Source organism: Stegostoma tigrinum, chromosome 5 (assembly GCF_030684315.1).
Source record: "Stegostoma tigrinum isolate sSteTig4 chromosome 5, sSteTig4.hap1, whole genome shotgun sequence".
NCBI lineage: Eukaryota > Metazoa > Chordata > Chondrichthyes > Orectolobiformes > Stegostomatidae > Stegostoma > Stegostoma tigrinum.
Genome location: NC_081358.1, coordinates 65366495 through 65393984, shown reverse-complemented (window position 1 = coordinate 65393984; position 27490 = coordinate 65366495). Strand labels below are relative to the sequence as shown.

The following is a 27490-nucleotide window of genomic DNA, read 5'->3' as shown; positions in this document are numbered from 1 at the left end:
TCCAGTAAATCATCTCTCTATCTTGGTCAGTTGAATAAATAGTACTTCATAAGCTGCAGAAACTGAAACTTTCCATGCTTATAGAAAGGAAATCACTGGTAATGCTAGGAAAAATTGCTATATCCTTGTGTTCTTTGGCCTAAACCATGGGAGAACTAATTGTGTTATTCCATGAGAACTGGAGCAAGTGGAGGATGTTTTAATTAAACTATAACTGTAGGGTAAAGAAGTGATGGCACAAAGTGCTGAGGCCAAATCTCAAGATTGTTGATCAAAAGCATCTGTCATTCAAAATAACTATCTGTGTATAGAATCGTTGTCTAACTGGCAGCAAAGTAGAGGTTAAAACAAGAAAGGAACCCTTAAAGGTATTTAGTTGCTCCGTTGGGGGTTGTAGTGATTGTAACAAGGTCAGCCATGTGGACCTCATAGAATGAGTTCCCTGATTGGGACTTTTAATCTGGCCCAATTAAGGAGCCCTGGCTGACTGACATCCTGTTCGTTGAGAGCTCATTCTGAGGGAGCTGTATCAGTGTCAAGGACTCGCCGTGTGTAAATAAAGGGTGACTTCATGACGGGATACCGGCCTCTCATGGAATTAAATCAGAGGTAAATGGAAATCAGTTTTGTGTAAAAACAAATACTGAATGCATTCCTCATCCATAACTGTCATTGTAAATCAATTTTGTCTTATATTTTTTAAAAACCAGAGTGTCTTGAATGCCAAATAGCATTTTCTTCTATTCTTTTAACTAATTCACATTGATGTCCGTTGAGTGTGCATATAACAGATTTCTGTTGACAGCACAGTCTCTTTCTTAAGATTCTGATGATTTATACATTATCTTCGACCTCCTGCACAAGAATTGTTTTGGAGAACATAAATCAGTTTTGCACAAATGTTTTGCACTTCTGTAAACTTTCTAGTGTCGTGTGCCCGGATGAAATTTGGAAAACGTCCTGATTGGAAAAGCCTTGCACTTCCTCCTAAAATAAGAAAACTGTAACTGAAAATAATACCTGTATGCAAAGTACACTTCAAAAGAGATCAGTATCTTGTACAGTTCATTGAGTCACTCTTTACAGATCAGCGCTTCTTTAATTCAAACTCTTTCAACTCATTCTCACACTGCTTTAAATAAGATCCAGATGGCTAAACCTGTAAAACAATTACTTGGATGGATAATTCAAAGTAGATATCAAAGTGCTCCATCTGAAGACATGTCTGATTGATACATTGAACTTTTTCATTAATTTGAAACCAGGTTAAAGTTTAACTGAGGGGGAAGTAGTGTCTTGATGACCAATGAGAACATTTTTAAAATGTTTTTGAACAGTGACAAAATTTCGAAGATATTTCATGTGTAGCTTTGAAAACAGCATGCCCAAAGCAGTACTAGGATAAAGATAAAAGAAAGATCAAATTGTACGTACATGACCTGGAACCAAAAAAGTACTTTATTGATGTATAGTAATTGTTGTAATGTCGGAAATGTGTCACCTGTTTTACACACAAGATCCCACAAGTGACAAATATAGTGACTAAGCCATCTATTTAAGCAATGTTGCTTAAGTGACATTGTGTAGGCTACCAAGGCAAACCTGCCTGGTTTTCTTTGCAAGAGTGCCATGGGATCATTTTCATCCACTTGTACAGGCTATTTGATGGTTTACTGAGATTGGGCATTGAGGAGCTAGCTCATTTTGAATCAGAGAAAAATGTGTTGGGCTGAAATTACCTGTGGAAAATAGCTGGCAAAATCCTATTGCTTTCACCATGGTTCCTGACCAAGAACTTGCCTTCATTTAAATTTTGAATGCTGGAAGAACTGGTACTCCATATATTTAATACATTTAATAACTAAAACATGGCCCAGAAATAGATGTCTTTATAAGGTGGACTTGGATCAAGTGCCTAACCAAGGTACATGGCATGAATCTCTTAAAAGAGCATTATTTCCAGATTTTTCTTGTTGCCTTGCAATTGTACGTAGCTTTTGTATGCTTTTCAAAGAATATCTATTGTAGATACAATTGATAATTTTTTATTTTTATTTTTAGTTTACCTGTAAACTTCCTTGATCAGGAGAGTGCAATTTATATATTTGCTAACCAACCTTTTCTTTTTGTTTCAGTGATTGCTGTTGATATTGATCCTGTGAAAATAGATCTTGCACAAAACAATGCTAGAGTCTATGGAGTGTCTGAACAAATTGAATTTATCCTTGGCGATTTCATGCTGCTGGCTTCTGACCTAAAGGCTGATGCTGTGTTCCTCAGCCCTCCATGGGGAGGCCCTGATTATGTCCATGCAAAAATCTTTGACCTGAAGACTATGATGTCTCTTGATGGATATCCTTCAAACCTTGTGTTCAGCGTTTTAAAATATATCTTTATAGTAGAATAATTAAGTCTGTTAATACTTAGATTGAATTTTTTTGAATGGCTGTCAATTTTGATTAGCATTATAAGTTGTAATGCTATAACAAAACAATTGATCATCAAGAACGTGCAGGAAATGAAAAGCTAGAAACTTGCCATTTTTGAGTATAAACTACAGTTCAACCCCATTTCAACACCGTTTCACTTTAACACGGACAGTTTATGGTGGTCTACATTTTTGTTTAGCATTGTAGAATTCATTTTAAAGTTATTTCTCACCGATCTGACATGGGGCTCTGAAACCTGATTGGCGCCATTATGGGGCACTTGTTTTGCTGCGGAAACTCCTGGCTCATGGCTTCTGCTGCTACCTGACTCCTCCTGTGTATGTTTGTTCACATCAAATCTGCCCTGCTTGCATGTTTATTGCTTCCATCTCTCTCACAAACCTGCCTTCCCTTAAAGAAAGTCCTAATTACAGACCTGGATAACATCAGAGCTCCATCATTGGATCTGTGCAAATGCACTTTCCAATGTTGCACATGTCATGAATTGGAATAACTGGTTGTTTTCGTTGTGCACAATAGTGTGTGAAACCAGGAATAAGTTTACTTTTGCTCCTTGCCACTGTCTGCTGTACACATTTCCATAATTACTGCATTCTTGTCCCCAGAGTCCTGGTGTTACCACAGATACTGATTTCCCGATTAACGTCTCAAAAACCCATTAGATGTGTGCAGGCCACCTTAGGAACAAAGGTGAAGGCCCTTCGAACCTACTCCGCAATTCACTAAGATCCTGGCTGTTTTGGTTGTGGACTCAGCTCCACTTATCCTGACTGCTTACTGAAACTATTGATTCTCTTTAATATCAAAATATTAATGTGAGTCAGCTTTTCATAAATTTAAAGATACATCCTCCCCTACCTTCTGCTTAAGAGAATTCCACATTCTGATGACCCTCTGAGAGAAAACAAAGTCTCTTTATTTCTAGTCAAAGAGGGAGACCTCTTTGTTAACATACATCCCCTGGTTTTAATTTCCCCCGGGGAATCGTCCTCAAGGTGTCCCTTCTACCCAGTAGCCTTCTACATCTTGTATATTTCAAAAAGACCACCTCTCAGTCCAAACGCCAATGTATGTAAGCCTAACTTATTTAAACTTTCTTCATAATATTAAGCCTTTCATCCCAGAAATAAGTTGAGCAATCTTTCTCTAAACTGCTTCTAAAGCAATTATAGCATTTTTTTCTCCAGATATTGTGACCAAAACACCAGATGTGATCTCACCAACATCCTGCTGTATAACCTTGTTACTCTTACAATCCATTTTTCTTCCAATAAATGGCGACTTTCTAATCTGCATGCTGTACTTGCGCACCAACTTTGTGATTCTTGTACCAGGACCCCAAGATCTCTCCATTTAAACAGTATACTGCTTTTCTGTTCTTCCTGCCAAAATATTTATCCGCACTTTACTCCATCTGCCAATTGTTTCAACTCCCTCGACTTGTCCATATCCTTTTGTATTTCTACCTCCCTGTTGATGACTTGCATTTCAAACACTCTACTTCCTCTTGACAAGCTACTTTGGTGTCATTGGAAAATGTAGCTTCCATTTATTTGTCACCCTCATCCAAATCATTGATAGATATTGGAAATACTCGAGAACCCAGCACTACTGGCCACTTCACTCGTTAAAACAAATCTGTTTATCACCACTGTCTGCTGTGTGTTAGCTGGACAATATTTGTGGTGATTTGTTAACCCTACACCATGTGCTCTTTCTTTTGTATGACAATTTTTATAGCATCTTATCAAATGTCTTTTTGGAAATCCAAGTATGCTACATTTACTGGATCTCCTCAATCCACTATGGTTGTTACTTTGGCAAAATAAAACTGTCATTAAACATGTTTAGGCAGTCAGGCTAGATGGTGGAAATTGAAATTTGGGCTGCAGTTCAGTGACAGGAGATGTGACTGCAAGTGAAGCAGGCATGGTAATCCAATGGAAGTTGTGTTCAAGGAGCCCAGGCTCTTGCAATTATCCAATCGTCAGAAAATAGTTGTTAAAATCCATTTTAAAAATCCAAGAATAATAAAACTTAAGTTTGGATGAATAGCTAAACCAATTGCTGTCCTTTTCCTTTTTAGTGGCCGATTAGTTTATCACTAAGGCAAATGGCAGAAATTTGTATGCTCCAATTGTGGTTCGCCTAAAGTTAATTGATGTTGGCTAGTGAAGTATTGCAGCTGCTGCAATCACATTCAGTTTGAAGGATCTAGTGACCCAGTATTTATAAAGAAATATCTGAGGTGCTGTTTTGCCTTCAGAGCTAAGAGAACAGATTTCCTCAAATCCTGCTGAATTTAAGATGTTTCATCTTAATATCCTGACCACAACCTGACAAATGGAAAGGGTCACTGGTTTATAGGCTTTTGAAACCCAGCAATAGTAGTAAAGTAATACAAGTAGAGGATGCAGGACTCAGACACTGTAAAGTTCTGGTGGAAGGAAGGGACCATATGTAGAAGGAGATCAGAAGCGAGAAGATTATGGCCTTTACTCAACTGTTTGAAATAAGCCTGTGGTATTTTTCAGCTCACCTTAAAGGCAGATTAGGCATTGGTTTAACATCTCATCTAAAGGACAGTGCCTCTGGCTGTGCAGCCCCCTCTCAGTGCTGCAGTGCAATGTCAGTCATGCTCAATTCCTGGAACGGAGACTTGAGCCAATAATTTTCAGACTGGCAGGTGATTGTTACCTCAGAACCATGGCTGACACTTGCCTCCTGAGAAGACATCAGGAGTACTGTGTACAGTATCGATTTCCTTAATTAAGTAGGCTGTAAATGCATTTGAAGTATATCAGAAAAGATTTATTTATCTAATATCTGGAATGTACAGGTTATCTTATGAGGAAAGATAGGATAAGCTAGCACTAGGACAGGTCACTGGAAATTATAAAATCAGTGCAATGTATGATTCTGGAGGACCTTGCCAAGGGAATATGCAAAGGAAATTTCACCAATGGGAGAAACCAGAACTGCAGGATACTATTTTAAAAAGGTGTCACCATATAAGTTGGAGATTCTCAGAAAAAAGCTGAGAAAAAGAGTGGAAGCAGAGTCTGAATATATTTAAGACAAAGGTAAATAGCTTCATGAGAAACAAATATAATGAATCGTTCTGGATGTGAGTTTGCTCACTGAGCTGGAAGGTTAGTTTTCAGACGTTTCGTCACCATTCTAGGTAACATCGTCAGTGAGCCTCCGACGAAGTGCTGGTGTTATGTCCCGCTTTCTATTTATCTGGTTAGGTAACCAGATAAATAGAAAGCGGGACATAACACCAGCACTTCGTCGGAGGCTCACTGATGATGTTACCCAGAATGGTGACGAAACGTCTGAAAACTAACCTTCCAGCTCAGCGAGCAAACTCACATCCAGAACCTCAACCTGAGCTACAAATCTTCTCAAAACTCTCTATAATGAATAGTATACAATTTTTACATGTGAATATCCTTTTTGGAATCTGTATTTCAAAATGGAAGCGATGGGTGTTGGTTATTTGTGTGAAGGTTTTTCTTCTTACGTTTTGAAAAAGTGAGAGTCCATCTGAAATAGTGACCGAATCCAGTATTTTCCAAATGCAGGTGACTGCAGAACCCTGATGTTAATGGAAAAATGTTTATATTGTTGTGTACAATAACTGGTGTCAACATGTAGGCTGTCAGTTTTATTTAAACTTCAATTTAATCTAGCTTTGAGCGCGCTTTCATTTTAAATTCAGTTCAGAAGTCACCAAACTTGCATACAGAAGCAAGATTAATTTGTCCCCTAGGAATTCAGAGAATAATTCTTGTCAGCAGAAATGTTTAGTTTGAGAAGCATACAAACTTTCTTCAATATTTGAACAGCTCAGCTTGATTTTGCTTACAAAAAAAATTCTGTTAATTAAATTTTCAGCTTTCACAAACTAATGGAAAATAAAGTTATCAGGCTAGTTTTTAATCCAGTATTTGACTTGTCCAACAGGATCAACTGGGATCATACCACAAAGGAGCGAAAGGTTAGTTATAAACTTAGTAAATGGCAGAACAGATGCAAGCTGAATGGCCTATTCCTGTTCCTAATTCATATGTTTTGAATGAGAAATTCAACAATCCAGGTTCAAATCTAAAACGGGGAAGGAAATGAGAGGAATGCAGCCTCATCAAAATATTTAAGTGAGTAAGCAAGCTTGAGCAGCAGATTGGTTGATGTAAGCAGAGGCGATCAATGATTTCAAGATGCATTTAGATAAATGGTAAATGGATACAGACTTTCAGAGCTGTATAAACCCAAATGTCCTCCTAACGAACAATAAATCTCTTGGTGAACCTATATGTTTCAAACAGTAACCAGTGTGAAAATTGCTTACTTTAATCACAAAATAAGTCAAGGAAAGTAAGCTGTAGAGAGAGAACTGCAGGAATAACTCCAAATTTTCAACTTTCACAAGCTGCAGCCATTCTTTTGAGTATTCCATTGAGAACATAAACTTGAAATGCTAAAAGAATGGAACAAAAACAAACTTCTGGTAATCTAAAGATTAAAAATCTTGAAGTTTTCGTTGTATGCCTAAACTCTCATCCCTTCTGTAAATTTCCAGGGTTTATTTTATTATTTTATAGTTTTGGTGCTGCTTCAGATCTGTTTCTGGTTTACACTTGATGAAAAACACATTTCAGCTCATTTGATCTTTCTCTTTCAAGCTGCTTCATGCTTTATTTTGCCTTGACTTTGTTACCAGTAAAATCTTTGCACTTTCCCAGAAGATCTCACCAAACATAATTTATTTTTTACCTCGCAATGCTGATGTAGAACAGGTAAGATCAATTTCCCTTTTCTATTTGTGTTCTTCATTATTTGTTTTGCTTTTTTTAAAACAAAAAAATTCAAATCAATATTAAATAAATTTAACAGATCCAAGGAGAGTTCTCAATCAACACGAAAATTAAATTTATTTCCAGGAATGATCAGTTTTCCATAGAAGCTTCAATTATTGTCATCAAAACTAATAGTGAAGCGTGTATTTTATTATTTAAAGTTGTTAAAACTATGGCTGTGGCTGAAATAATTGCACTGTGTTCATTGTTACATCTTTCATTGAAAATTCTTGTCTTAAATTTTTTTATCTTTACAGTTGGTTTATCTGGTATTTCCACCAGATGGCAGCTGTATACTGATTCAGTCCAAAGTCTGCATTGTCATTTATTTGTTTTAGTACTGTTTATGGAGACTTGCTTTCTTGAAAATAATTAGAAAACCTCAGAAAACTTGCAAGAGTTCAGATGGTTTCTGGTAGGTTAGGTTCCTTGCCATGAATGGTGGTGCATCTTGAAGGGAATGGAAGGGTTTCCAATGGTACCTCCACGAGGGTTCTTCTGAGATTTATTTGTTTTCAGGTGCATTGTTCAGATTAAGAGCAGATTTTACTTTTCATTCATGCTGTCCTTGATGTTATTATGCTCAATAATGATTTTAAGTGCACAAGTGTGATAAGTTAATTTTATTCTTCAGATGAAGGATCAATAGCTAGGCCAGCATTTATTGTCCATCCCTAATTGCCCAGAAGGCAATTAAGAGCCAATCACATTGTGGGTCTGGAATCACATGTAGGCCAGACCAGGTAAAAATAGCAGATTTCATAGAACATTACAACACAGTACAGGCCCTTTGGCCCTCGATGTTGTGCCGACCTGTCATACCGATCTCTAGCCCATCTAACCTACACTATTCCACGTACGTCCATATGCTTATCCAATGACGACTTAAATGTACCTAAAGTTGGCGAATCTACTACCGTTGCAGGCAAAGCGTTCCATTCCCTTACTACTCTCTGAATAAAGAAACTACCTCTGACATCTGTCCTATATCTTTCACCCCTCAATTTAAAGCTATGCCCCCTCGTGGTCGCCATCACCATCCCAGGAAAAAGGCTCTCCCTATCCACCCTATCTACCCTCTGATTATTTTATATGTTTCAATTAAGTCACCTCTCAACCACCTTCCCTCTAATGAAAACAGCCTCAAGTCCCTCCGCCTTTCCTCATAAGACCTTCCCTCCATACCAGGCAACATCCTAGTAAATCTCCTCTGCACCCTTTCCAAAGCTTCCACATCCTTATAATGCGGTGACCAGAACTGTACGCAATACTCCCAAGTGCGGCCGCGCCAGAGTTTTGTACAGCTGCAGCATAACCTCTTGGTTCCAGAACTCGATCCCTCTATTAATAAAAGCTAAAACACTGTATGCCTTCGTAACAGCCCTATCAACCCCTGGCAACTTTCAAGGATCTGTGTACATGGACACCGAGATCTCTCTGCTCATCTACACTACTAAGAATCTTACCATTAGCCCAGTACTTTGCCTTCCGGTTACTCCTACCAAAGTGCATCACCTCACACTTCTCTGCATTATACTCCATTTGCCACCTCTCAGCCCAGCTCTGCAGCTTATCTATGTCTCTCTGCAACCTACAGCATCTTTCGTCACTATCCACAACTCCACCGACCTTAGTGTCGTCTGCAAATTTACTAACCCATCCTTCTACGCCCTCATCCAGGTCATTTATAAAAATCACAAACAGCAGTGGACCCAACACCGACCCTTGTGGTACACCACTAGTAACTGGTCTCCAGGATGAACATTTCCCATCAACTAAAGGAAGGACAAAAACTCAATGTTTTTCATGGTCATCATTAGACTCTTTCTTAAAAAAAACTGGAATTAATTGCCATGGTGTGATTTGAACTTGCGTCCCCAGAGCATTAGCTGAGTTTCGGGGTTAACAGTCTGGTGAAAATACCACTAGGCCATTGCCGCCTCCCCTGGCACTTGCAGCACTGAAAAATCTCTGATTAACACCACTCTTCAAAAAATAATTGAAATAAATTGCATTTACTAATTAGAATTAATATCCAATCTGCAGAAGTTGTCTGTGCTGCTCTCTATTCCTATGTTTTTGCAGTAGCTGCACAGCCAGAAAAAAACAAAATTGATGTCTGCTATTATGTCTCGAGTTGCAGCAGATCTGAGAGAACATTAAGCGAAGTTTTAGCATAGATTTTTTTTTCCATCTTACGTTTTGTTTTATTCTTGATTTTATTTCTTCTGAATTGCATAAACTCCCACTTTTAAAATTATCTTGCACGTGATTATTATACGTACAGTTGAGCACAATTGTCACATGCCTCACATCAAGGAATTTAATTCTGATTTTATAATGAGCCTTCTTTGGTGTCTTATTGCAAAAGATTGTGCAGTATATAACATACAACATTCTTTCATACCTTAAGGTTTTATCTAGTAACCTGGGATCTGGCCAAATGCTTAATGTATTTCCAAGATTAAAATATATTGTCGTAAAACTGTAATTGTACAAGACAAATGCTATCTCCAATATTATCAGAAAGAAACTATTTTCTCTGTCTGGGAAGGGAAGCCACAGCCCTGTGCTGCTATTGTGCAAACAATTATCTATTTCCGGTTGAGAATCTAATTGACTGAGCAAGTTGAGTGTTTGGTCTACAAAACATTTAAAATATTCTCTGTCTTCAATAAGTTTAACCAATTTGTTGTTCTGATTAGATTTACAGAATAGTACCATTATACTTTTTTTTTGAAAACCTAATTGTGCTTCCTGGTATAAATTTTAGAACATTGAACATAAAACAGTTCAGCACGGAGTGGCCCACAATGTTATGCCAAATTAAACTAATCCTTTCTGCCTGCCCTTGGTCCATATTCCTCCATTCTTTGCTTAATCATGTGATTATCTAAAAACCCTAAATGCTCTGATTGTATTTGCCTCAGCCAACATCCATGGCAGTGTGTCCCAGACTCCTTCCACTGTCTGTGTTTTTAAAGAAAAAGTGGTTCTCACGTTTCCGTTGAACTTTCCCCTTCTCACCTTAAATGCATGTCCACTAGCATTAGACATTTCAACTCTGGGCAAAAGATTCTGACTGTCAACACTGTCTATGCATCTCATAATTTTATAGATTTGTAACAAACCTCCCCTCAACCTCTGTCACTCCAGAGAAAACAGCCTGAGCTTGTTTCACCTCTCCTAATACCTCGTACCCTCTAGTCCAGGCAGCATCATGGCAAACCTCTCCCGTACCCTCTCCAAAGAGTCCAAACTCTTCCTGAAATGTGGCAACCAGAATTGAATGCAATGTTGTAAGTGTGGCCTAACCAAAGTCTTATAAAGCTGCAACATGACATCTTGACTCTTGTACTCAGTTCTCCAACCAATAAAGGCAAGTATGCCATGGGCCAACTTTACTACCCAATCTACTTGCTTGCCACTTTCAGGGACCTGTGTACTTGAACCCCAAGATCCCTCTGTGTATCAATGCTATTCAGCGTCCTGTCATTAACTATATGCTTTCTCTTAACATTTGATCTCCCAAAGTGTAGCACCTCATACATACATGGACTAAGCTCCATCTGCCATTTCTCCTCCCATATCTGCAACTGATCTATATCTGGCTGTATCCTCTGTCAGCCTTCTACACTCGTCCAATCTTTGTATTGTCTGCAAACTTGGTAACCCATCCGTCTACATTTTCATCTAAGTCATTTATGCATGTTACAAACAGATAAGGTCCCATCGCGAATCCTTGTAGAACACCACTAGCCACTGACTTCCAGTTTGAAAAACACAAGATGGCATAGACAACATCCACTGCTGTACCATCATTGATCTTCTCTGTCACCTCCTTGAAAAAATTCGATCAATTTAGTAAGACATAACCTGCCTTGCACAAAGTCATACTGACTGGGCCTAGTAAGCCATGATTTTCCAAATGAATGTAAATCCTATCCCTAAGAATTCTCTTTTGTAGCTTCCCAACTATTGATGTGAGACTCGCTGGCCTATAGTTTGCTGGATTATCACTATTAACTTCCCTGAACAGAGGAACAACATTAGTGACATGCCAGCCCTCCAGGATCTCTACAGTGGCTATTGAGGATACAAAGACCTTGGTCAAGGCCCCAGCAATCTCCTCTCCTACCCATCTCACGAACCTGGCGTAGATACTGTCGGTCTCTGGCGACTTATCCACTTTAATGCTCTTCAAGAGATCGAACACCACTTCTTTCTTGATCCTAAAAGAATCTAGCATATTAGCATCCTCCACACAAATCTTATTGTCCTCCATTTTCTTCTCCTGGGTGGATACCAATGCAAAGTATACATTTAGGATCTCACCCACATCTTCTGCCTCCAAGTACAAGTTCCTTCCCTCCTTTAGCCTTGCGTGGTTCTGCCTTCTCCCTCGTTATTCTCTTGTTTTTAATGTTGTGCTTGTTTCTTGTTTGAATAGAAAAGTGTAGATTAATTTGGGTCCGGACTTCAGTCAATCCACAGATTATTGGATTCAGAAAAGATTCACCATTAAATTAGTTAATGCATGATTGTTTTTGATATAATAATAATCTTTGTATATACAGTACATGAGAGATTCATTTGCAGGAAGCAACATTCTTTGGCTCCCTTAATATCATGATTTATCAGAAACTGCGGTTTTCATTCGAGGATTTTGATGACCTACTAAAGTCTTGTGCCGTGAATGTCTCTGTTTGCTTATGGAAACTACACTAAGACTTGATTTGAAAATTCTAAGAAACTTCTGGAATGCAGCACTTTCAGTGGGTGCAATTCCAATGGCGATGTTATAGAGTCAGCAATGGACCGAAGAGTGTGTTTCCAGCTATACAACTTGTCCATGCCAACGAAATATCCTAAATAAATGTAGTCACATTTGCCAGCATTTGGCTCATATCTCTCTAAACCCTTCCTATTTTACATACCCATCCAGGTGACTTTTAAATATTGTAATTGTACCAACCTCTACCATTTCTTCTGAGATAGCAAAGTGTGATGCTGGATGAACACAGCAGGCCAAGCAGCATCTCAGGAACACAAAAGCTGACATTTCGGGCCTAGACCCTTCACCAGAGAGGTTTTTTAATGTAACGGAGCAAGAGGTGTGGTATGTGGCCAGTGTAAGTGCAGAAGAGGGACTGTTCCATGTAACCTACAAAGAGGCAGGCATAGCTTGAGCCCATGCAGGTACCCATGGCCACCCCCTTTGTAGGAAGTGGGAGGAATCAAAAGAGAAGTTGAGGAAAAGGACGAGTTCAGCTAGGCGGATGAGGGTGTCGGTGGAGGGGGTACTGGTCGGGCCTGTGGGACAGGAAGAAGCGGAGGGCCTTGACTTGAGGCCATCTGCATGAGGAATGCAGGTGTATAGGGACTGGACATCCATGGTGAAAATGAGCTGTTGGGGACCAGGGAATTGGAAGTTCTGGAGGAGGTGGAGGGCATGGGTCGTGTCACGGATGTAGGTGGGGAGCTCCTGGACCAAGGGGGAGAAAATGGAGTCCAGATAAGTGGAGATGAGTTCGGTGGGGCAGGAGCAGGCAGAGACAATAGGTCGGCCAGGGCAGGTGGGTTTGTGGATTTTGGGAAGGAGATAGAAATGGGCAGTGCGGGGTTGGGGAACAATAAGGTTGGAGGCCGTGGGTGGGAGGTCGCCTGAGATGATGAGGTCATGGATGGTATTGGAGATGATGGTTTGGTGCTCAGGGTTGGGGTCATGATTAAGGGGGCGGTAGGAGGAGAGTTGGCGTTTGGTCTCGGTGATGTAGAGGTCAGTGTACCAAACTACAACTGGGCCTCCCTTATCTGTGGGTTTGATGGTGAGGTTGGGGTTGGAGCAGAGGGCTGCCCGTTCTGCGGGGGAGAGGTTGGAGTGGGTGAGAGGGGTGGAGAGGTTGAGGCGGTTAATGTCTCGACGGCAGTTGGAGATGAAGAGGTTGAGGGAGGGTAGGAGGCCTGGGGGTGGTGTTTTTCTTCTGGCAGCTGATTCCATACATGCGCATCCTCTGCATGACAGAGTTGCCCTTTATGTCTTGCTTAAACTTTTCCCCACTTACCTTAACCTTATGCCATCTAGTTTTGAACTGCCCCACCCTAGGGAAAAAACCTTGCATATTCACCTTGTCAATACCCCTCATGACGTTATAAACCTCTATAAGGTCACCCCTAAGCCTCCAACACTCCAGGAAAAATAGCTTCAGCCTATTCTGTCTCTCCCTATAGCTCAATCCCAGCAACATTCTTGTAAATTTTTTCTGAACCCTTTCAAGTTTCACAACATTCTTCCTCTAGCAGGGAGACCAGAATTGCACACAGTATTCCAAAAGTGGCCTAGTCAATGTCCTGTACAGCCACAACATGACCTCCCAACTCTTATACTCAAAGCACTGGCCAATAAAGCCAAGCCTACCAAATGCATTCTTCACTACCAGTCTGCCTGCAACTCTACTTGCAAGGAACTATGAACCTTCACTCCAAAGTCTCCTTGTTCACAATGGTCCCCAAGTCCTTACCATTCAGTGTATGAGTCTGTCCTGATTTGCCTTTGCAAATACACAAAATCTCATTTATCTAAATGAAATTCCATCTGCTACTCCCAGCCCACTAGCCCATCTGGTCAAGATCCCTTTGTACTCTCAGATGGCTTTCTTCACTGTCCACTACACCTCCTGTTTTCGTGTCATCTGCAGACTTACTAACCATACCTCCCATGTTCACATTTAGACAAATGACGACAAAAAACAGTGAACCCAACAGCAATCCTTGCGGCACACTTGGACAAAAAAAATTGAAGTTGAGAGAAGAATTAAAAACGACTTCCCATGTCCTCAGAGCAAAATTCGACTGAGTTTGGCATCATAGAACCTTAACAAAAATTAAGTCAATGTGAATCAAAGGGAAAGGCCTTCAACTGTTGGAGCCACACCTAGCATAAAATAAGATGGTCGCATTGGTCAGAAGCTAATCGCCTCTGCTGGGCAATCACTGTAGGAGTTATTCAGGAAACCCAATTAGGTCTAAACATCTTCAGGTGCTTCATCAATGACTTTTCCAAAATAAAATAAGAAGTGAGGGTGTTTGTGAATGATTGTGCAAGGTTCTATACAACTTGCAACTCAAATACTGGTGCACTCCAAGCAATAAAACTGTATCAGAGGACCATTTCCACCACCTCCAGTGAGATGCCACCAGCAGATACATATTTGCACCTGTCCGTTTTTGGACTTCCACAGGGGCTGTTCCCTTCTGGACACCCTGGTCCACTCTTCCTTCACTCCCAAACAATACCTTATTTTCTGCCTTGGGACCCTGCAGCCTTCCCGACTCAATTTCAAGTTCAATAACTTTAGAGCTTGTGCTTTCCCATGTCCTTACCCCAAATCCCACACACCAGTCCTTGTTATCACATGTCTCCTATTACATACAACCATTGTTAGCCACTAACAGCCCCCACTAATAGTTATTCACCCTTGTAGCCAGATCGTTATCTACTCCTTTGTCTGTCCCACTGCTGCCCTGTGTCTTTGGGCTCTATCTTCACCTATTGTTTACTTGTTACCCTCTTACCCCACCCTATTTTCTTCATATAAACCAACATTTTTCCTAGCTACCATCAGTTCTGAGGAAGGGTCACTTGACCCAAAACACAAATGTTCATTTCTGTCCATAGATGCTGCCAGATCTGCTGAGCTTTTCCAGCAATTTCTATTTTTGTCTCTGATTTACAACTTTCGGTGCTGAAAGCTGACAAATAACAGTAACACCACGTAAGTGTCAGGTAATGACTATCTCCAAAAAAAGTGACTAACCACTTCCCTATTAAATACAGCAGAACTGCCATCATTGAATCCTCCATCACAAAAGCCCATTGTCTAGATACTTAGCAGCCATACATTTGCTGTGATGTGAAAATCAGGTCAGAGACTAGAAATTCTGCAAAACGTAAGATATCTCCTCACTCTCAAAGTCTGTTCAACGTCCGAAAGGCATGAGTTGGTGTATGATAGAAAATGGTGGAATATAAAAGTAAAAAGGTTTTCCTAAAACTGTACAACAGTTGAAATACTGAACAGCTTTGGGCCTGTACTGGTTGGAAGTTGGAAGAATGAGAGGCAATGTTATTGAAACATACATGATTTTTGGGGGACTTGACAGTGTCGGTGTCAAGAGGTTACTTCCCCTTCTGGAAGAGGCTGGGACCAGAAGGCATAATATACAAAGGACCACCCATTTAAGACAGAGATGAGGAAGAATTTCTTTAGAAGATAGTGAATCTGTGGATTATTTACCACAGGTGGCTGTTGAGGCTGGGTTAAGTATATTCTCAAGCCCAGGACAGGCAAATTTTTCATCAGTAAAATCAAGGATCCTGGAATAAAAGTAGGAGAGTGAGTTAAGGGTTCTCTGATTAGTCATGATCTCATTGAATGCAGAGCAATCTCTAGGCTGAATGAGCCACTTCTTATGGTCTAAATGCATTAAAACTGCTCAAAGTAAGTTGCCTGCCTTTTATGGTTCCAGGCCACCTGACAAAGGGACAACACTCCAAAAACTTGTGATTCAAATAAATTTGAAAGTCTATAATCTGAGAGAGTAATCAGAGAGTACGAGTAGAAGGGAGTTTCTCAAATTGGAGACCTGTGACCAGTCGTGTTCCACAGGGATCTGTGCTGGGACCACTGTTGTTTGTGATATATGTAAATGATTTGGAGGAAGGTGTAGGTGGTCTGATCAGCAAGTTTGCAGATGACACTAAGATTGGTGGAGTAGCAGATAGTGAAGGGGACTGTCAGCGATTACAGCAGACTGGAGAGTTGGGCAGATAAATGGCAGATGGAGTTCAATCTGGGCAAATGTGAGGTGATGCATTTTGGACGTTCAAATTCAAGGGCAAACTATACAGTAAATGGAAAAGTCCTAGGGAAAATTGATGAACAGAGAGATCTGGGTGTTCAGGCCCATTGTTCCCTGAAGGTGACAACGGAGGTCAATAGGGTGGTCAAGAAGGCATATGGCATGCTTTCCTTCATTGGACGGGGTGTTGAGTACAAGAGTTGGCAAGTCATGTTGCAGTTGTATAGGACTTTGGTTTGGCCACATTTGGAGTACTGTGTACAGTTCTGGCTGCCACATTACCAAAAGGATGTGGATGCTTTGGAGAGGGTGCAGAGGAGGTTCACCAGGATGTTGCCTGGTATGGAGGGTGCTAGCTATGAAGAGAGGTTGAGTAGATTAGGATTATATTCATTAGAAAGACGGAGATTGAGGGGGGACCTGATTGAGGTCTACAAAATCATGAGGGGTATAGACAGGGTGAATAGCAAAAAGTTTTTTTACCAGAGTGGGGGACTTAATTACTAGGGGTCATGAGTTCAAAGTGAGAGGAGGAAAGTTTAGGGGAGATATGCGTGGAAAGTTCTTTACACAGAGGGTGGTGGGTGCCTGGAATGCATTGCCAGCAGAGGTGGTAGACACAGACACGTTAGCGTCTTTTAAGATATATTTGGACAGGTACATGGATGGGCAGGGAGCAAATGGACACAGACCGTTAGAAAATAGATGACAGGTTAAACAGGGGATCTCGATCGGCGCAGGCTTGGAGGGCCGAAGGGCCTGTTCCTGTGCTGTAATTTTCTGTTCTTTGTTCTTTCGTGTCATCTGATTCATGACTTGTCCACCTCAGTCCAACACTGTCACCTCCACATCATGTTTTATTTTAATTTTTATAAATCATCATACAAGCAATCTTCTGTTTAGTTGCCGTTAATTTTTTTCCTTCCAGAATGTGTTGAGTCTGTACCCAAACTAGCTCCTCTTCGATTCTCCATGTTAACTCAAGTACAAAGTAGATGGTTACATTGATTCCATTAAATGATTTTTTGAGTTAAATATATAATGTTTTGTTATTATTTGTACATTATAGAAAGAGGAAGCCTTACGTAGATAAATATAGGAATTAACTCTGACGTTTAATTCTCCATGGGGATGTACTGGCTATGAAAATCAAAACACTTACTGTTCACATTCATTCTTGATTATTTGCACACCTAAAAGGCCTTCAATTCTGTTGCTACACAGCTTGCTTTCATCTATTTTTTACTATTTTTTTCCAGTGGACAAACAGCAAATCTAGTTGATTATTTTATTAGACAAGGCATACAATGCATGTATCAGAGATAATGGGAACTGCAGATGCTGGAGACTCCAAGATAACAAAATGTGAGGCTGGATGAACACAGCAGGCCAAGTAGCATCTCAGGAGCACAAAAGCTGACGTTTCGGGCCTAGACCCTTCATCAGAGAGGGGGATGGGGGGAGGGAACTGGAATAAATAGGGAGAGAGGGGGAGGCGGACCGAAGATGGAGAGTAAAGAAGATAGGTGGAGAGAGTGTAGGTGGGGAGGTAGGGAGGGGATAGGTCAGTCCAGGGAAGACGGACAGGTCAAGGAGGTGGGATGAGGTTAGTAGGTAGCGGGGGGTGCGGCTTGGGGTGGGAGGAAGGGATGGGTGAGAGGAAGAACCGGTTAGGGAGGCAGAGACAGGTTGGACTGGTTTTGGGATGCAGTGGGTGGGGGGGAAGAGCTGGGCTGGTTGTGTGGTGCAGTGGGGGGAGGGGACGAACTGGGCTGGTTTAGGGATGCAGTAGGGGAAGGGGAGATTTTGAAACTGGTGAAGTCCACATTGATACCATATGGCTGCAGGGTTCCCAGGCGGAATATGAGTTGCTGTTCCTGCAACCTTCGGGTGGCATCATTGTGGCAGTGCAGGAGGCCCATGATGGACATGTCATCAAGAGAATGGGAGGGGGAGTGGAAATGGTTTGCGACTGGGAGGTGCAGTTGTTTTTTGCGAACTGAGCGGAGGTGTTCTGCAAAGCGGTCCCCAAGCCTCCGCTTGGTTTCCCCAATGTAGAGGAAGCCGCACCGGGTACAGTGGATGCAGTATACCACATTGGCAGATGTGCAGGTGAACCTCTGCTTGATGTGGAATGTCATCTTGGGGCCTGGGATGGGGGTGAGGGAGGAGGTGTGGGGACAAGTGTAGCATTTCCTGCGGTTGCAGGGGAAGGTGCCGGGTGTGGTGGGGTTGGAGGGCAGTGTGGAGCGAACAAGGGAGTCACGGAGAGAGTGGTCTCTCCGGAAAGCAGACAGGGGAGGGGATGGAAAAATGTCTTGGGTGGTGGGGTCGGATTGTAAATGGCGGAAGTGTCGGAGGATAATGCGTTGTATCCGGAGGTTGGTAGGGTGGTGTGTGAGAACGAGGGGGATCCTCTTGGGGCGGTTGTGGCGGGGGCGGGGTGTGAGGGATGTGTCGCGGGAAATGCGGGAGACGCGGTCAAGGGCGTTCTCGATCACCGTGGGGGGCAAGTTGGGGTCCTTAAAGAACTTGGAGATCTGGGATGTGCGGGAGTGGAATGTCTTGTCGTGGGAGCAGATGTGGCGGAGGCGGAGGAATTGGGAATAGGGGATGGAATTTTTGCAGGAGGGTGGGTGGGAGGAGGTGTATTCTAGGTAGCTGTGGGAGTCGGTGGGCTTGAAATGGACATCAGTTACAAGCTGGTTGCCTGAGATGGAGACTGAGAGGTCCAGGAAGGTGAGGGATGTGCTGGAGATGGCCCAGGTGAACTTCCTACTTCCTACAGACTAAGGGGGTGGCCATGGGCACCCGCATGGGCCCCAGCTATGCCTGCCTCTTTGTAGGTTACGTGGAACAGTCCCTCTTCCGCACCTACACAGGCCCCAAACCCCACCTCTTCCTCCGGTACATTGATGACTGTATCGGCGCCACCTCTTGCTCCCCAGAGGAGCTCGAACAGTTCATCCACTTCACCAACACCTTCCACCCCAACCTTCAGTTCACCTGGGCCATCTCCAGCACATCCCTCACCTTCCTGGACCTCTCAGTCTCCATCTCAGGCAACCAGCTTGTAACTGATGTCCATTTCAAGCCCACCGACTGCCACAGCTACCTAGAATACACCTCCTCCCACCCACCCTCCTGCAAAAATTCCATCCCCTATTCCCAATTCCTCCGCCTCCGCCGCATCTGCTCCCACGACAAGACATTCCACTCCCGCACATCCCAGATGTCCAAGTTCTTTAAGGACCGCAACTTTCCCCCCACGGTGATCGAGAACGCCCTTGACCGCGTCTCCCGCATTTCCCGCGACACATCCCTCACACCCCGCCCCCGCCACAACCGCCCCAAGAGGATCCCCCTCGTTCTCACACACCACCCTACCAACCTCCGGATACAACGCATTATCCTCCGACACTTCCGCCATTTACAATCCGACCCCACCACCCAAGACATTTTTCCATCCCCTCCCCTGTCTGCTTTCCGGAGAGACCACTCTCTCCGTGACTCCCTTGTTCGCTCCACACTGCCCTCCAACCCCACCACACCCGGCACCTTCCCCTGCAACCGCAGGAAATGCTACACTTGTCCCCACACCTCCTCCCTCACCCCCATCCCAGGCCCCAAGATGACATTCCACATCAAGCAGAGGTTCACCTGCACATCTGCCAATGTGGTATACTGCATCCACTGTACCCGGTGCGGCTTCCTCTACATTGGGGAAACCAAGCGGAGGCTTGGGGACCGCTTTGCAGAACACCTCCGCTCAGTTCGCAAAAAACAACTGCACCTCCCAGTCGCAAACCATTTCCACTCCCCCTCCCATTCTCTTGATGACATGTCCATCATGGGCCTCCTGCACTGCCACAATGATGCCACCCGAAGGTTGCAGGAACAGCAACTCATATTCCGCCTGGGAACCCTGCAGCCATATGGTATCAATGTGGACTTCACCAGTTTCAAAATCTCCCCTTCCCCTACTGCATCCCTAAACCAGCCCAGTTCGTCCCCTCCCACCACTGCACCACACAACCAGCCCAGCTCTTCCCCCCCACCCACTGCATCCCAAAACCAGTCCAACCTGTCTCTGCCTCCCTAACCGGTTCTTCCTCTCACCCATCCCTTCCTCCCACCCCAAGCCGCACCCCCCGCTACCTACTAACCTCATCCCACCTCCTTGACCTGTCCGTCTTCCCTGGACTGACCTATCCCCTCCCTACCTCCCCACCTACACTCTCTCCACCTATCTTCTTTACTCTCCATCTTCGGTCCGCCTCCCCCTCTCTCCCTATTTATTCCAGTTCCCTCCCCCCATCCCCCTCTCTGATGAAGGGTCTAGGCCCGAAACGTCAGCTTTTGTGCTCCTGAGATGCTGCTTGGCCTGCTGTGTTCATCCAGCCTCACATTTTGTTATCATACAATGCATGTTACTTTTGACAGTTGAGCTTTTTTATTGCATTGCTAAAAATCACCACAATTTTCATGTGAATCTAGAACTGAGAAGTGTAAAAGTATAAATTTTTGTTCGATTACAGATAAGACACTTCCATATTTAACATTAATGCTGGTATTGGTGTAAAAATAACTATCATAACTGATGAATTACATAAAAATGGATGTGTTCATTATAATTTAAAGGGTAAATACTGTGGGATTGGTCTGTGAAGCTATTTTGACACACTGTTTACATGGTCACAGTGTAAAACCATGGCAGCAACATTGTGTGATTAGCTAGTACACACTTGTGATGTTGCTACAAGAACGATCTCCCAAATTTTGTCTCAAATCCTGACAAGTACTTCTGCTCGTACTTGTACCCCCATAGCATATACAACCACCCAAAGGTGGAGATACCTACCACAGCCACATAGGCAACCCCATTTGAAAGCACACCTCATATGAATGCTTCATGTTTTAGATGCACAGCTCAGACAAGCAAATCTCATGTGTCTTTCCACGCCCTGTCACTCTTCACACATACACATACATACCTCATTTCTCCAAGTACAAGAAACATGCACTTCTCACTTACTCTGCAGCACACTAGGAACGTCACTGGCCTCATAACGGAGCGGCCCAAGCCAATGTTATAACAAGATGGGTTAAAATTCCACCACAGCAACTGATGGAATTTAAATTTGTGTAGTAAATCTGGAATTGAAAGCAGTGGTAACCATGACAACTATTATCAATTGTATTAAAACCAAATTTTGTTTTGGTTTTCAAATGATGGGTTATAGCAAATAAGATTTACCAATTTAAAATGTTTTGGGACCTTTCACATGGATGTTCTTGCTGTCATTATATTTTCTTTCTTTACTCGATCCATTACTACACTCTCATGACTGCTGCACTAACTGTTTTGTCATTTAATATCTTCCATCTTCCTCTCTATTGCAGACATTCCCTTTTTGTTCTTCTATCTTCCCTCATCTGACGACCTTAAGATCTGCTTCACTTGTAACTTTAGCCCCTTCCGATGAAAGATAGTCAAGCTGAAATGCTAAACTTGTTTAGTATATCCACCAATTTTTGTTATTGCTTTAGATTACTGAATTTTGTTTTTGATTGCCAACATCTGCAGTATTTTGCTGTATCAGTCAGTCTACTGTGCTAATGGTTGGACCCTTGGAAATAAAATTCCAGCCGTGCAGTTCCTTCGAAAAACTGACTACACTTACTCCTTTTCATAACTAAGTTTTTTTTTATTTTTCCTTGTCAGCCATGCTTCAGTAGGTATAAAGTCTCCTCAGAGTTCAAAGCCTCATTCCAAAATTTGAATGCAAAAATCAAAACTGACACACTATTGCAGCATTGAAGAAGTACTGCGTTCTCTCAATGTAATAATTCAAATATTGCATTAAACTGAATCCCAGTGCTTTCTCGACTGGGTATAACAGTGTTTAAGATCTTGTTCGATGATATTGGGGGAGGGGCGTGATATGCTTGGTGATTATCCTCAGGTTATCTTTCCCGTACCCTCTTGCTTGAAACCCTTACCTAATCCTGTACATCCTGGAGGTACCATGTATGTCCTATCTTCTCAACCTCACCTGCGGCATTGTGACCCTCTTGTTAAAATTCATCACCAGTCATTTCTAGTGAGAGAGCAACTCTATAGTTCTGAGACTATATCAACTTTACCTATCCTGGGTGAACTGGTTAATATTTAACCCTTAGTCCCGTTATAAAACAGCTTAACTGATCACTATCACATTGCTGTTTATGGAAATTACTGAGAGCAACTTGGCTGTCACATTTCTGACGTGACAAAAATAACTATGCTTCAAAAGTACATAATTGACTGAAGTGATTTGAGATATCTGCTTTTTGTGAAAAGCATTCTATAAACACAAGACTGGACTTGTGAGCAAAGTTATAGCTTTTATTATAAAAGAAACAGTAGCAACATGGGTACAAAATTGGCGGAGTGATAGGAAACCAAGATGTCAGTATGGTTTGTCACCTGGAGGAAAGTTTGTAATGGAGTTTCCTAGCAGTCAATTTTGGGTTCCTTTCTTTTCCTAATAAACTGTAATGTTTCTAAGGTTTTAGACTAGATTTGTAGCTGGGGTTGTGGATATTGTAGTTGGTTGGCTTGCCAAGCTGGTTCGTTGTTTCACAGACGTTTCGTTACCATGCTGGATAACTTCGTCAGTGCCGATGAAGCACTGTTGTGTTTTTCCGCCTGTTACTTAAACTTGAGTCCGTTGAGCTGGATTACCTCACTTCGGGTTTTCCTTCGCAGTGAAGTGTATATGGGGTCGAGCTGCATGTTTGTTGATGGTTTTCTTCATGAAGTACCACGCTTCAAGGAATTGCTGTGCTTGTCTCTACTTTGCTTGTCCCAGGATCTTGGTGTTGTCGTAGTTGAATTGGTGGCTGTCCTCATCCATGTGGATAGAGGTGAGTGAGTATTGGTCATGTCTTTTTGTGTCCAGTTGATGTTCGTGTACCCTTGTTAATTTCCTTCCCGTTTGCCCGATGTAGTGTTTGTCACAGCCTCTGCAGGGAATCTTGTAAACGACATTGGTCATGTCCGTAGTGGGTAGTGGGTCTTGGGTCGTGGGTCTTTGGTTCGGGTGAGCAGTTGTCATAAAGTTGATGTGGTTTTGTATGCTACCCTTATGCCCACTGGTGGCAGGAGTGTTGTGGTCAAGTTCAGATGTGTTCCTGCTGTAAGGCAGCATGATGAGTGTCAGGGTGTGTAGTATCTTCCTGGTATTTGTGTAATAAGCATCTTCTGACCCAATTTTTGGGGTATCCATTGTCTCTGAATACCTGGAAGAGGTACTCCTCTTCTTTTTGGCATTGCAGTGTGTTATTGCCCATTTAAATAATGTTCTTATGCAACTTCGTTTGTGCGTGTGTTAGGGTGGTTACTGTTGAAATTCAGTACTTGGTCAGTGTGTGCAGCTTTCCTGTGTACCTTTATTAGGAATTCTCTATTTGTCCTGCACTGTACCAATGTCGTCCAGGAAGGACAAACAGCTCCTATTCTTCTGTGATAATAGGAACTGCAGATGCTGGAGAATCCAAGATAACAAAGTGTGAAATGTGAACCCTCTCTGATGAAGGGTCTAGGCCCAAAACGTCAGCTTTTGTGCTCCTGAGATGCTGCTTGGCCTGCTGTGTTCATCCAGCCTCACACTTTGTTAGCTCCTATTCTTCTGTTTGGTGAATCTGATTCTGGTGAGCATATTGTTTATTAGTTCATGTGTCTCCTCATGCCTTTGGTTGGATTAGTGGAAGGGCTGTAATTTCCAGTCTCTGCATCACCACTTTGGCTATTAGTCCGAAGATAGGCGATCCCATTTGGTGTCCCGTCGATCTGTTCATATATTTGGCTGTCAAAGGAGAAGTGGGTAGTGAGGCATAGGCCCAGTAGCTTCAGCATGTTGTCTGTGGAGATGGTGTCATTGGGATCATGTTCTTATTTCAGTAGTGCAAGAACTTCCGCTAATCCAACCAAAACTATGGATACGCTACGTGCACACCTTCTTCATTATTTAACGGACCAAACTGGAGGAGACACACGATATTCAGAGACAATGGATACCCGAAAAATTGTGCCATTATATGCCTATTACACAAACAACGCCAGGAAGATACTACACACCCTGACACACTCATCACACTGCTTACATCAGGAACATGCCTGAACTTGACCACAAGACTCCTACAACCACTGGGCGTCAGAGTAGCACACAAAGCCATATCAACCCTACGACAACTGCTCACCCGAACCAAAGACCCATGACCCACTACCCACTACAGACAGGACCAGTATCATATACAAGATCATGACAAGACGGTGACAAACACTACATCGGACAAACAGAAAGGAAATTAACAACAAGGGTACGCGAACATCAGTCGGCTACAAAACCACATGACCAATGCTCGCTCATCTCTATCCACATGGATGTGGAGAACCACCAATCCGACATGGGACAACACCAAGATCCTGGGACAAGCAAAGGAACAACAAGCACGGAAATTCCTAGAAACATGGTACTCCACGAAGAAAGCCATCAACGAACACATAGAGCTCGACCCCGTATATTCGCTGCTGAGAAGAAAAGTGGAAGTGAGGTAATCCAACTCAACAGTCTCCAGAGTTTAAATAACAGGCAGGAAAACACACTGGCGCTTTATTGGAGGCTGCACTGATGATGTTATCAAGCATGGTAATAAAACATCTGTGAAACAACGAACCAGCTGGGCAAGCCAACCAACTACAACAAATTGTTCTATACATGTTATGTACTCTGCTGTACATGGCACAACTTCAAAGTATGCAAATGCCTTAAACCATTGTAAATACAGGTGGATAATCTATAAATTGAAAAGTCCTTAGACAAACTGGCAGAATAGGTGGACAGATGGCAAATGGCATTTAATGTGGAGAAGTGTGAAGTGATTAAGCTTGCTGGAAGAACAGGGAGAGACACTACAAAATAAGGGGTGCAATTCCAAAGAGAATGCAGAAGCAGGGGACATGGAGTATATGTGCGCAAACCAATTTAAGGTAACAGGCAGGTTGAGGGAGAGATTAGTATAGCATACCTACCCTAAACCTTATTAATATGGCCGTAAGTACAAGAGCAAAGAGATTGTGTTGAACTATGTAGGATATTGTTTAGGCATCAGTTGGAATACTGTATTTTGTTCTGATCACCACACTTTAGACTTTAGGAAGGATGTGAAGGCATTGCAGACAACGTAGCAAATATTTACGAGAATACTTCCAGTAATGTGGAAATTCAGTTATGAAGATAGGTAGAAGTTTCGTTGAAGAGAAGGCTGAGAGGAGATCTAGTGAAAGTTCTCAAAATCATGATTCATCAGACACCAGGTTACAGCCCTTTTGTGAAGAAGGGTCTGGCCCGAAACCTCAGCCTTCCTGCTTCTCTGATGCTGCTTGGCCTGCTGTGTTCATCCAGCTGTACACCTTGTTGGACTATAGAGCAAACAAGTTTATTTGAAATCACAAGCTTTTTAAGCACTGCCCCTTCATTGGGTAATATTAAAGTATTTGGCAAAAATAGCATGTGAGAAAAAACATTGATACAGCAAACTCTGGAAGGCATTACTTTAGTATATTGATTAAATTGAGGCATTCAAAAGGAAATTAGGCTTTTATTTGAAAAGAGTGTGAAGTGTTATGGGGAGAAGTTGGGAGAATCGCACTATGCAAAATAATTATTTAGTTGTCTAGTGGAGACACAAGGGGCAAATTCTGTCTCCTGTGCAGTAATTTAAGTGCAGCAAGGGATTTGCAATAATTGCTGACCTAGCCAGTGACACCCACATCTTATGAAGGAATAAAAATAATGATTGAATTTATATTTTTTAATGTTAATTTATAATTATTTATAACTATTAACTTATTTAGTTTGCTTTAAATTCTATGATTCAATAATTGTGATTTTTATTTTTCAATTTTTCTTTTTCTTTATGGGTAGGAAGGCAGCACAGTGTCACAGTGGTTAGCACTATTGCTGCAGGGACACAGGTTCAATTCCAGCCTCAGGAGGCTGTCTGTGTGGAGTTTGCAAGTAATCCCCGTGTCTGTGTGGGTTTCTGCTGAGTGCTCCAATTTCCTCCCACAAGTCCAAAGATGTGCAGGATAGGTAGACTGACAATGCTAAATTATCCCGTGTGTCTAGAGATATGCAGGCTAGGTCAGTTAGCCTTGGTAAATCTGAGGTTACGGGATGCATCTGGGTGGGATCTGGATGCTGTTCAGAGGGTCAGTGCAGACTCGATGAGCCCAATGGCCTCCTTCTGCACTGTAGGGATTCTTTGATCCTAAGAACCAGCTGGAGATTGTGGGGAAAATTACTTTGAAAATAAACTCTGAAATAAGTGTTTAAATGCAATATCTGCTGAGCCTTGATATCATTCTTTCTTGAGTTTATCCTTTGTTTACTTGATTGCTTATTTGTTGCAGGTGGCATCCTTAGCCGGAGCAGGAGGACAAGTAGAAATTGAACAGAATTTTCTCAACAAGAAATTGAAGACAATCACTGCTTATTTTGGTGACTTAATCCAGAATGAGTAGGGCAGTTTAAAGATCGGCATATGTATAATTTGCTTGTTCCAAATAAAGCTTTAATTGGTGTATGCTGTTCTTTTCAGTGATGGAAAGACCAACTTGCATTTACCTAGAAACATCCCACATTGTTTGATAATCTGAAAGGCAAATACTTTGACACAAACATATATGGAAATAATAGGACATGTGACCAAAATCTTGGGAAGCCTCTAAAGGTGTGGAAGAAGCATGGGAAAGAATTTCAGTTGTAGGAATTGGTGAAGTGAAGAAAATTGGGATTGTGCATGTGACACAAGTTAGAGCAGAAAAGTCTGTGGATTATATTCATACTTTAAAAACAAAAACAATTACAATGTCTGATATTCATGTCATCTTTCTGGTCAAAGTCATTTGACACCAGTATCAACAAAAACAGGATGAGCAGATGGCCTCACTATGAATTATTTGCTGAGCAGCAAGAATCATTAATGCACTTTGTTCTCAACTGGTACTTTTGGCCTTTGGGAGAAAGCAGGATAAATGGCAATGCATTGGAACAGACTTTTCCTTCATTCTGTGGTCTCTTTTGTCTGAACAGCAGTCACTTGTCTCAAACTACATGCATTGGGCACTGAAAGCTGTGCTTATTAATTCTTTTGTGCAAATGGTTTTTGGCACAAATCAGTCAGTGATGATACTGCACTCTGGTCTAAGTGAAGCATGGCTAGTTTCTGGTTGATTTCGGTGGTGTATGATCAGTTTCTGATTGGTCT

The 27490-nt window shown here is 42.1% G+C and overlaps 1 protein-coding gene across 4 annotated transcripts in view; it reads left to right on the top strand.

Annotated features, from left to right (window-relative positions):
* tgs1 (trimethylguanosine synthase 1) overlaps positions 1 to 26804 on the top strand; it is a 72086-nt gene extending 45282 nt beyond the window's left edge. For 3 of the 4 annotated variants that reach the window (XM_048528619.2, XM_048528618.2, XM_059646042.1), the window contains one exon: positions 2136 to 5598. In XM_048528619.2, coding sequence (XP_048384576.2) covers positions 2136 to 2407 — 272 coding nt within the window. In that variant the 3' untranslated portion in view covers positions 2408 to 5598. Of the gene's footprint in view, positions 1 to 2135; positions 5599 to 7173; positions 7253 to 26633 lie in introns of those variants that run through there. The other variant, XM_048528617.2, reaches the window with a different exon arrangement.
* Positions 26805 to 27490: the final 686 nt, after the last annotated feature.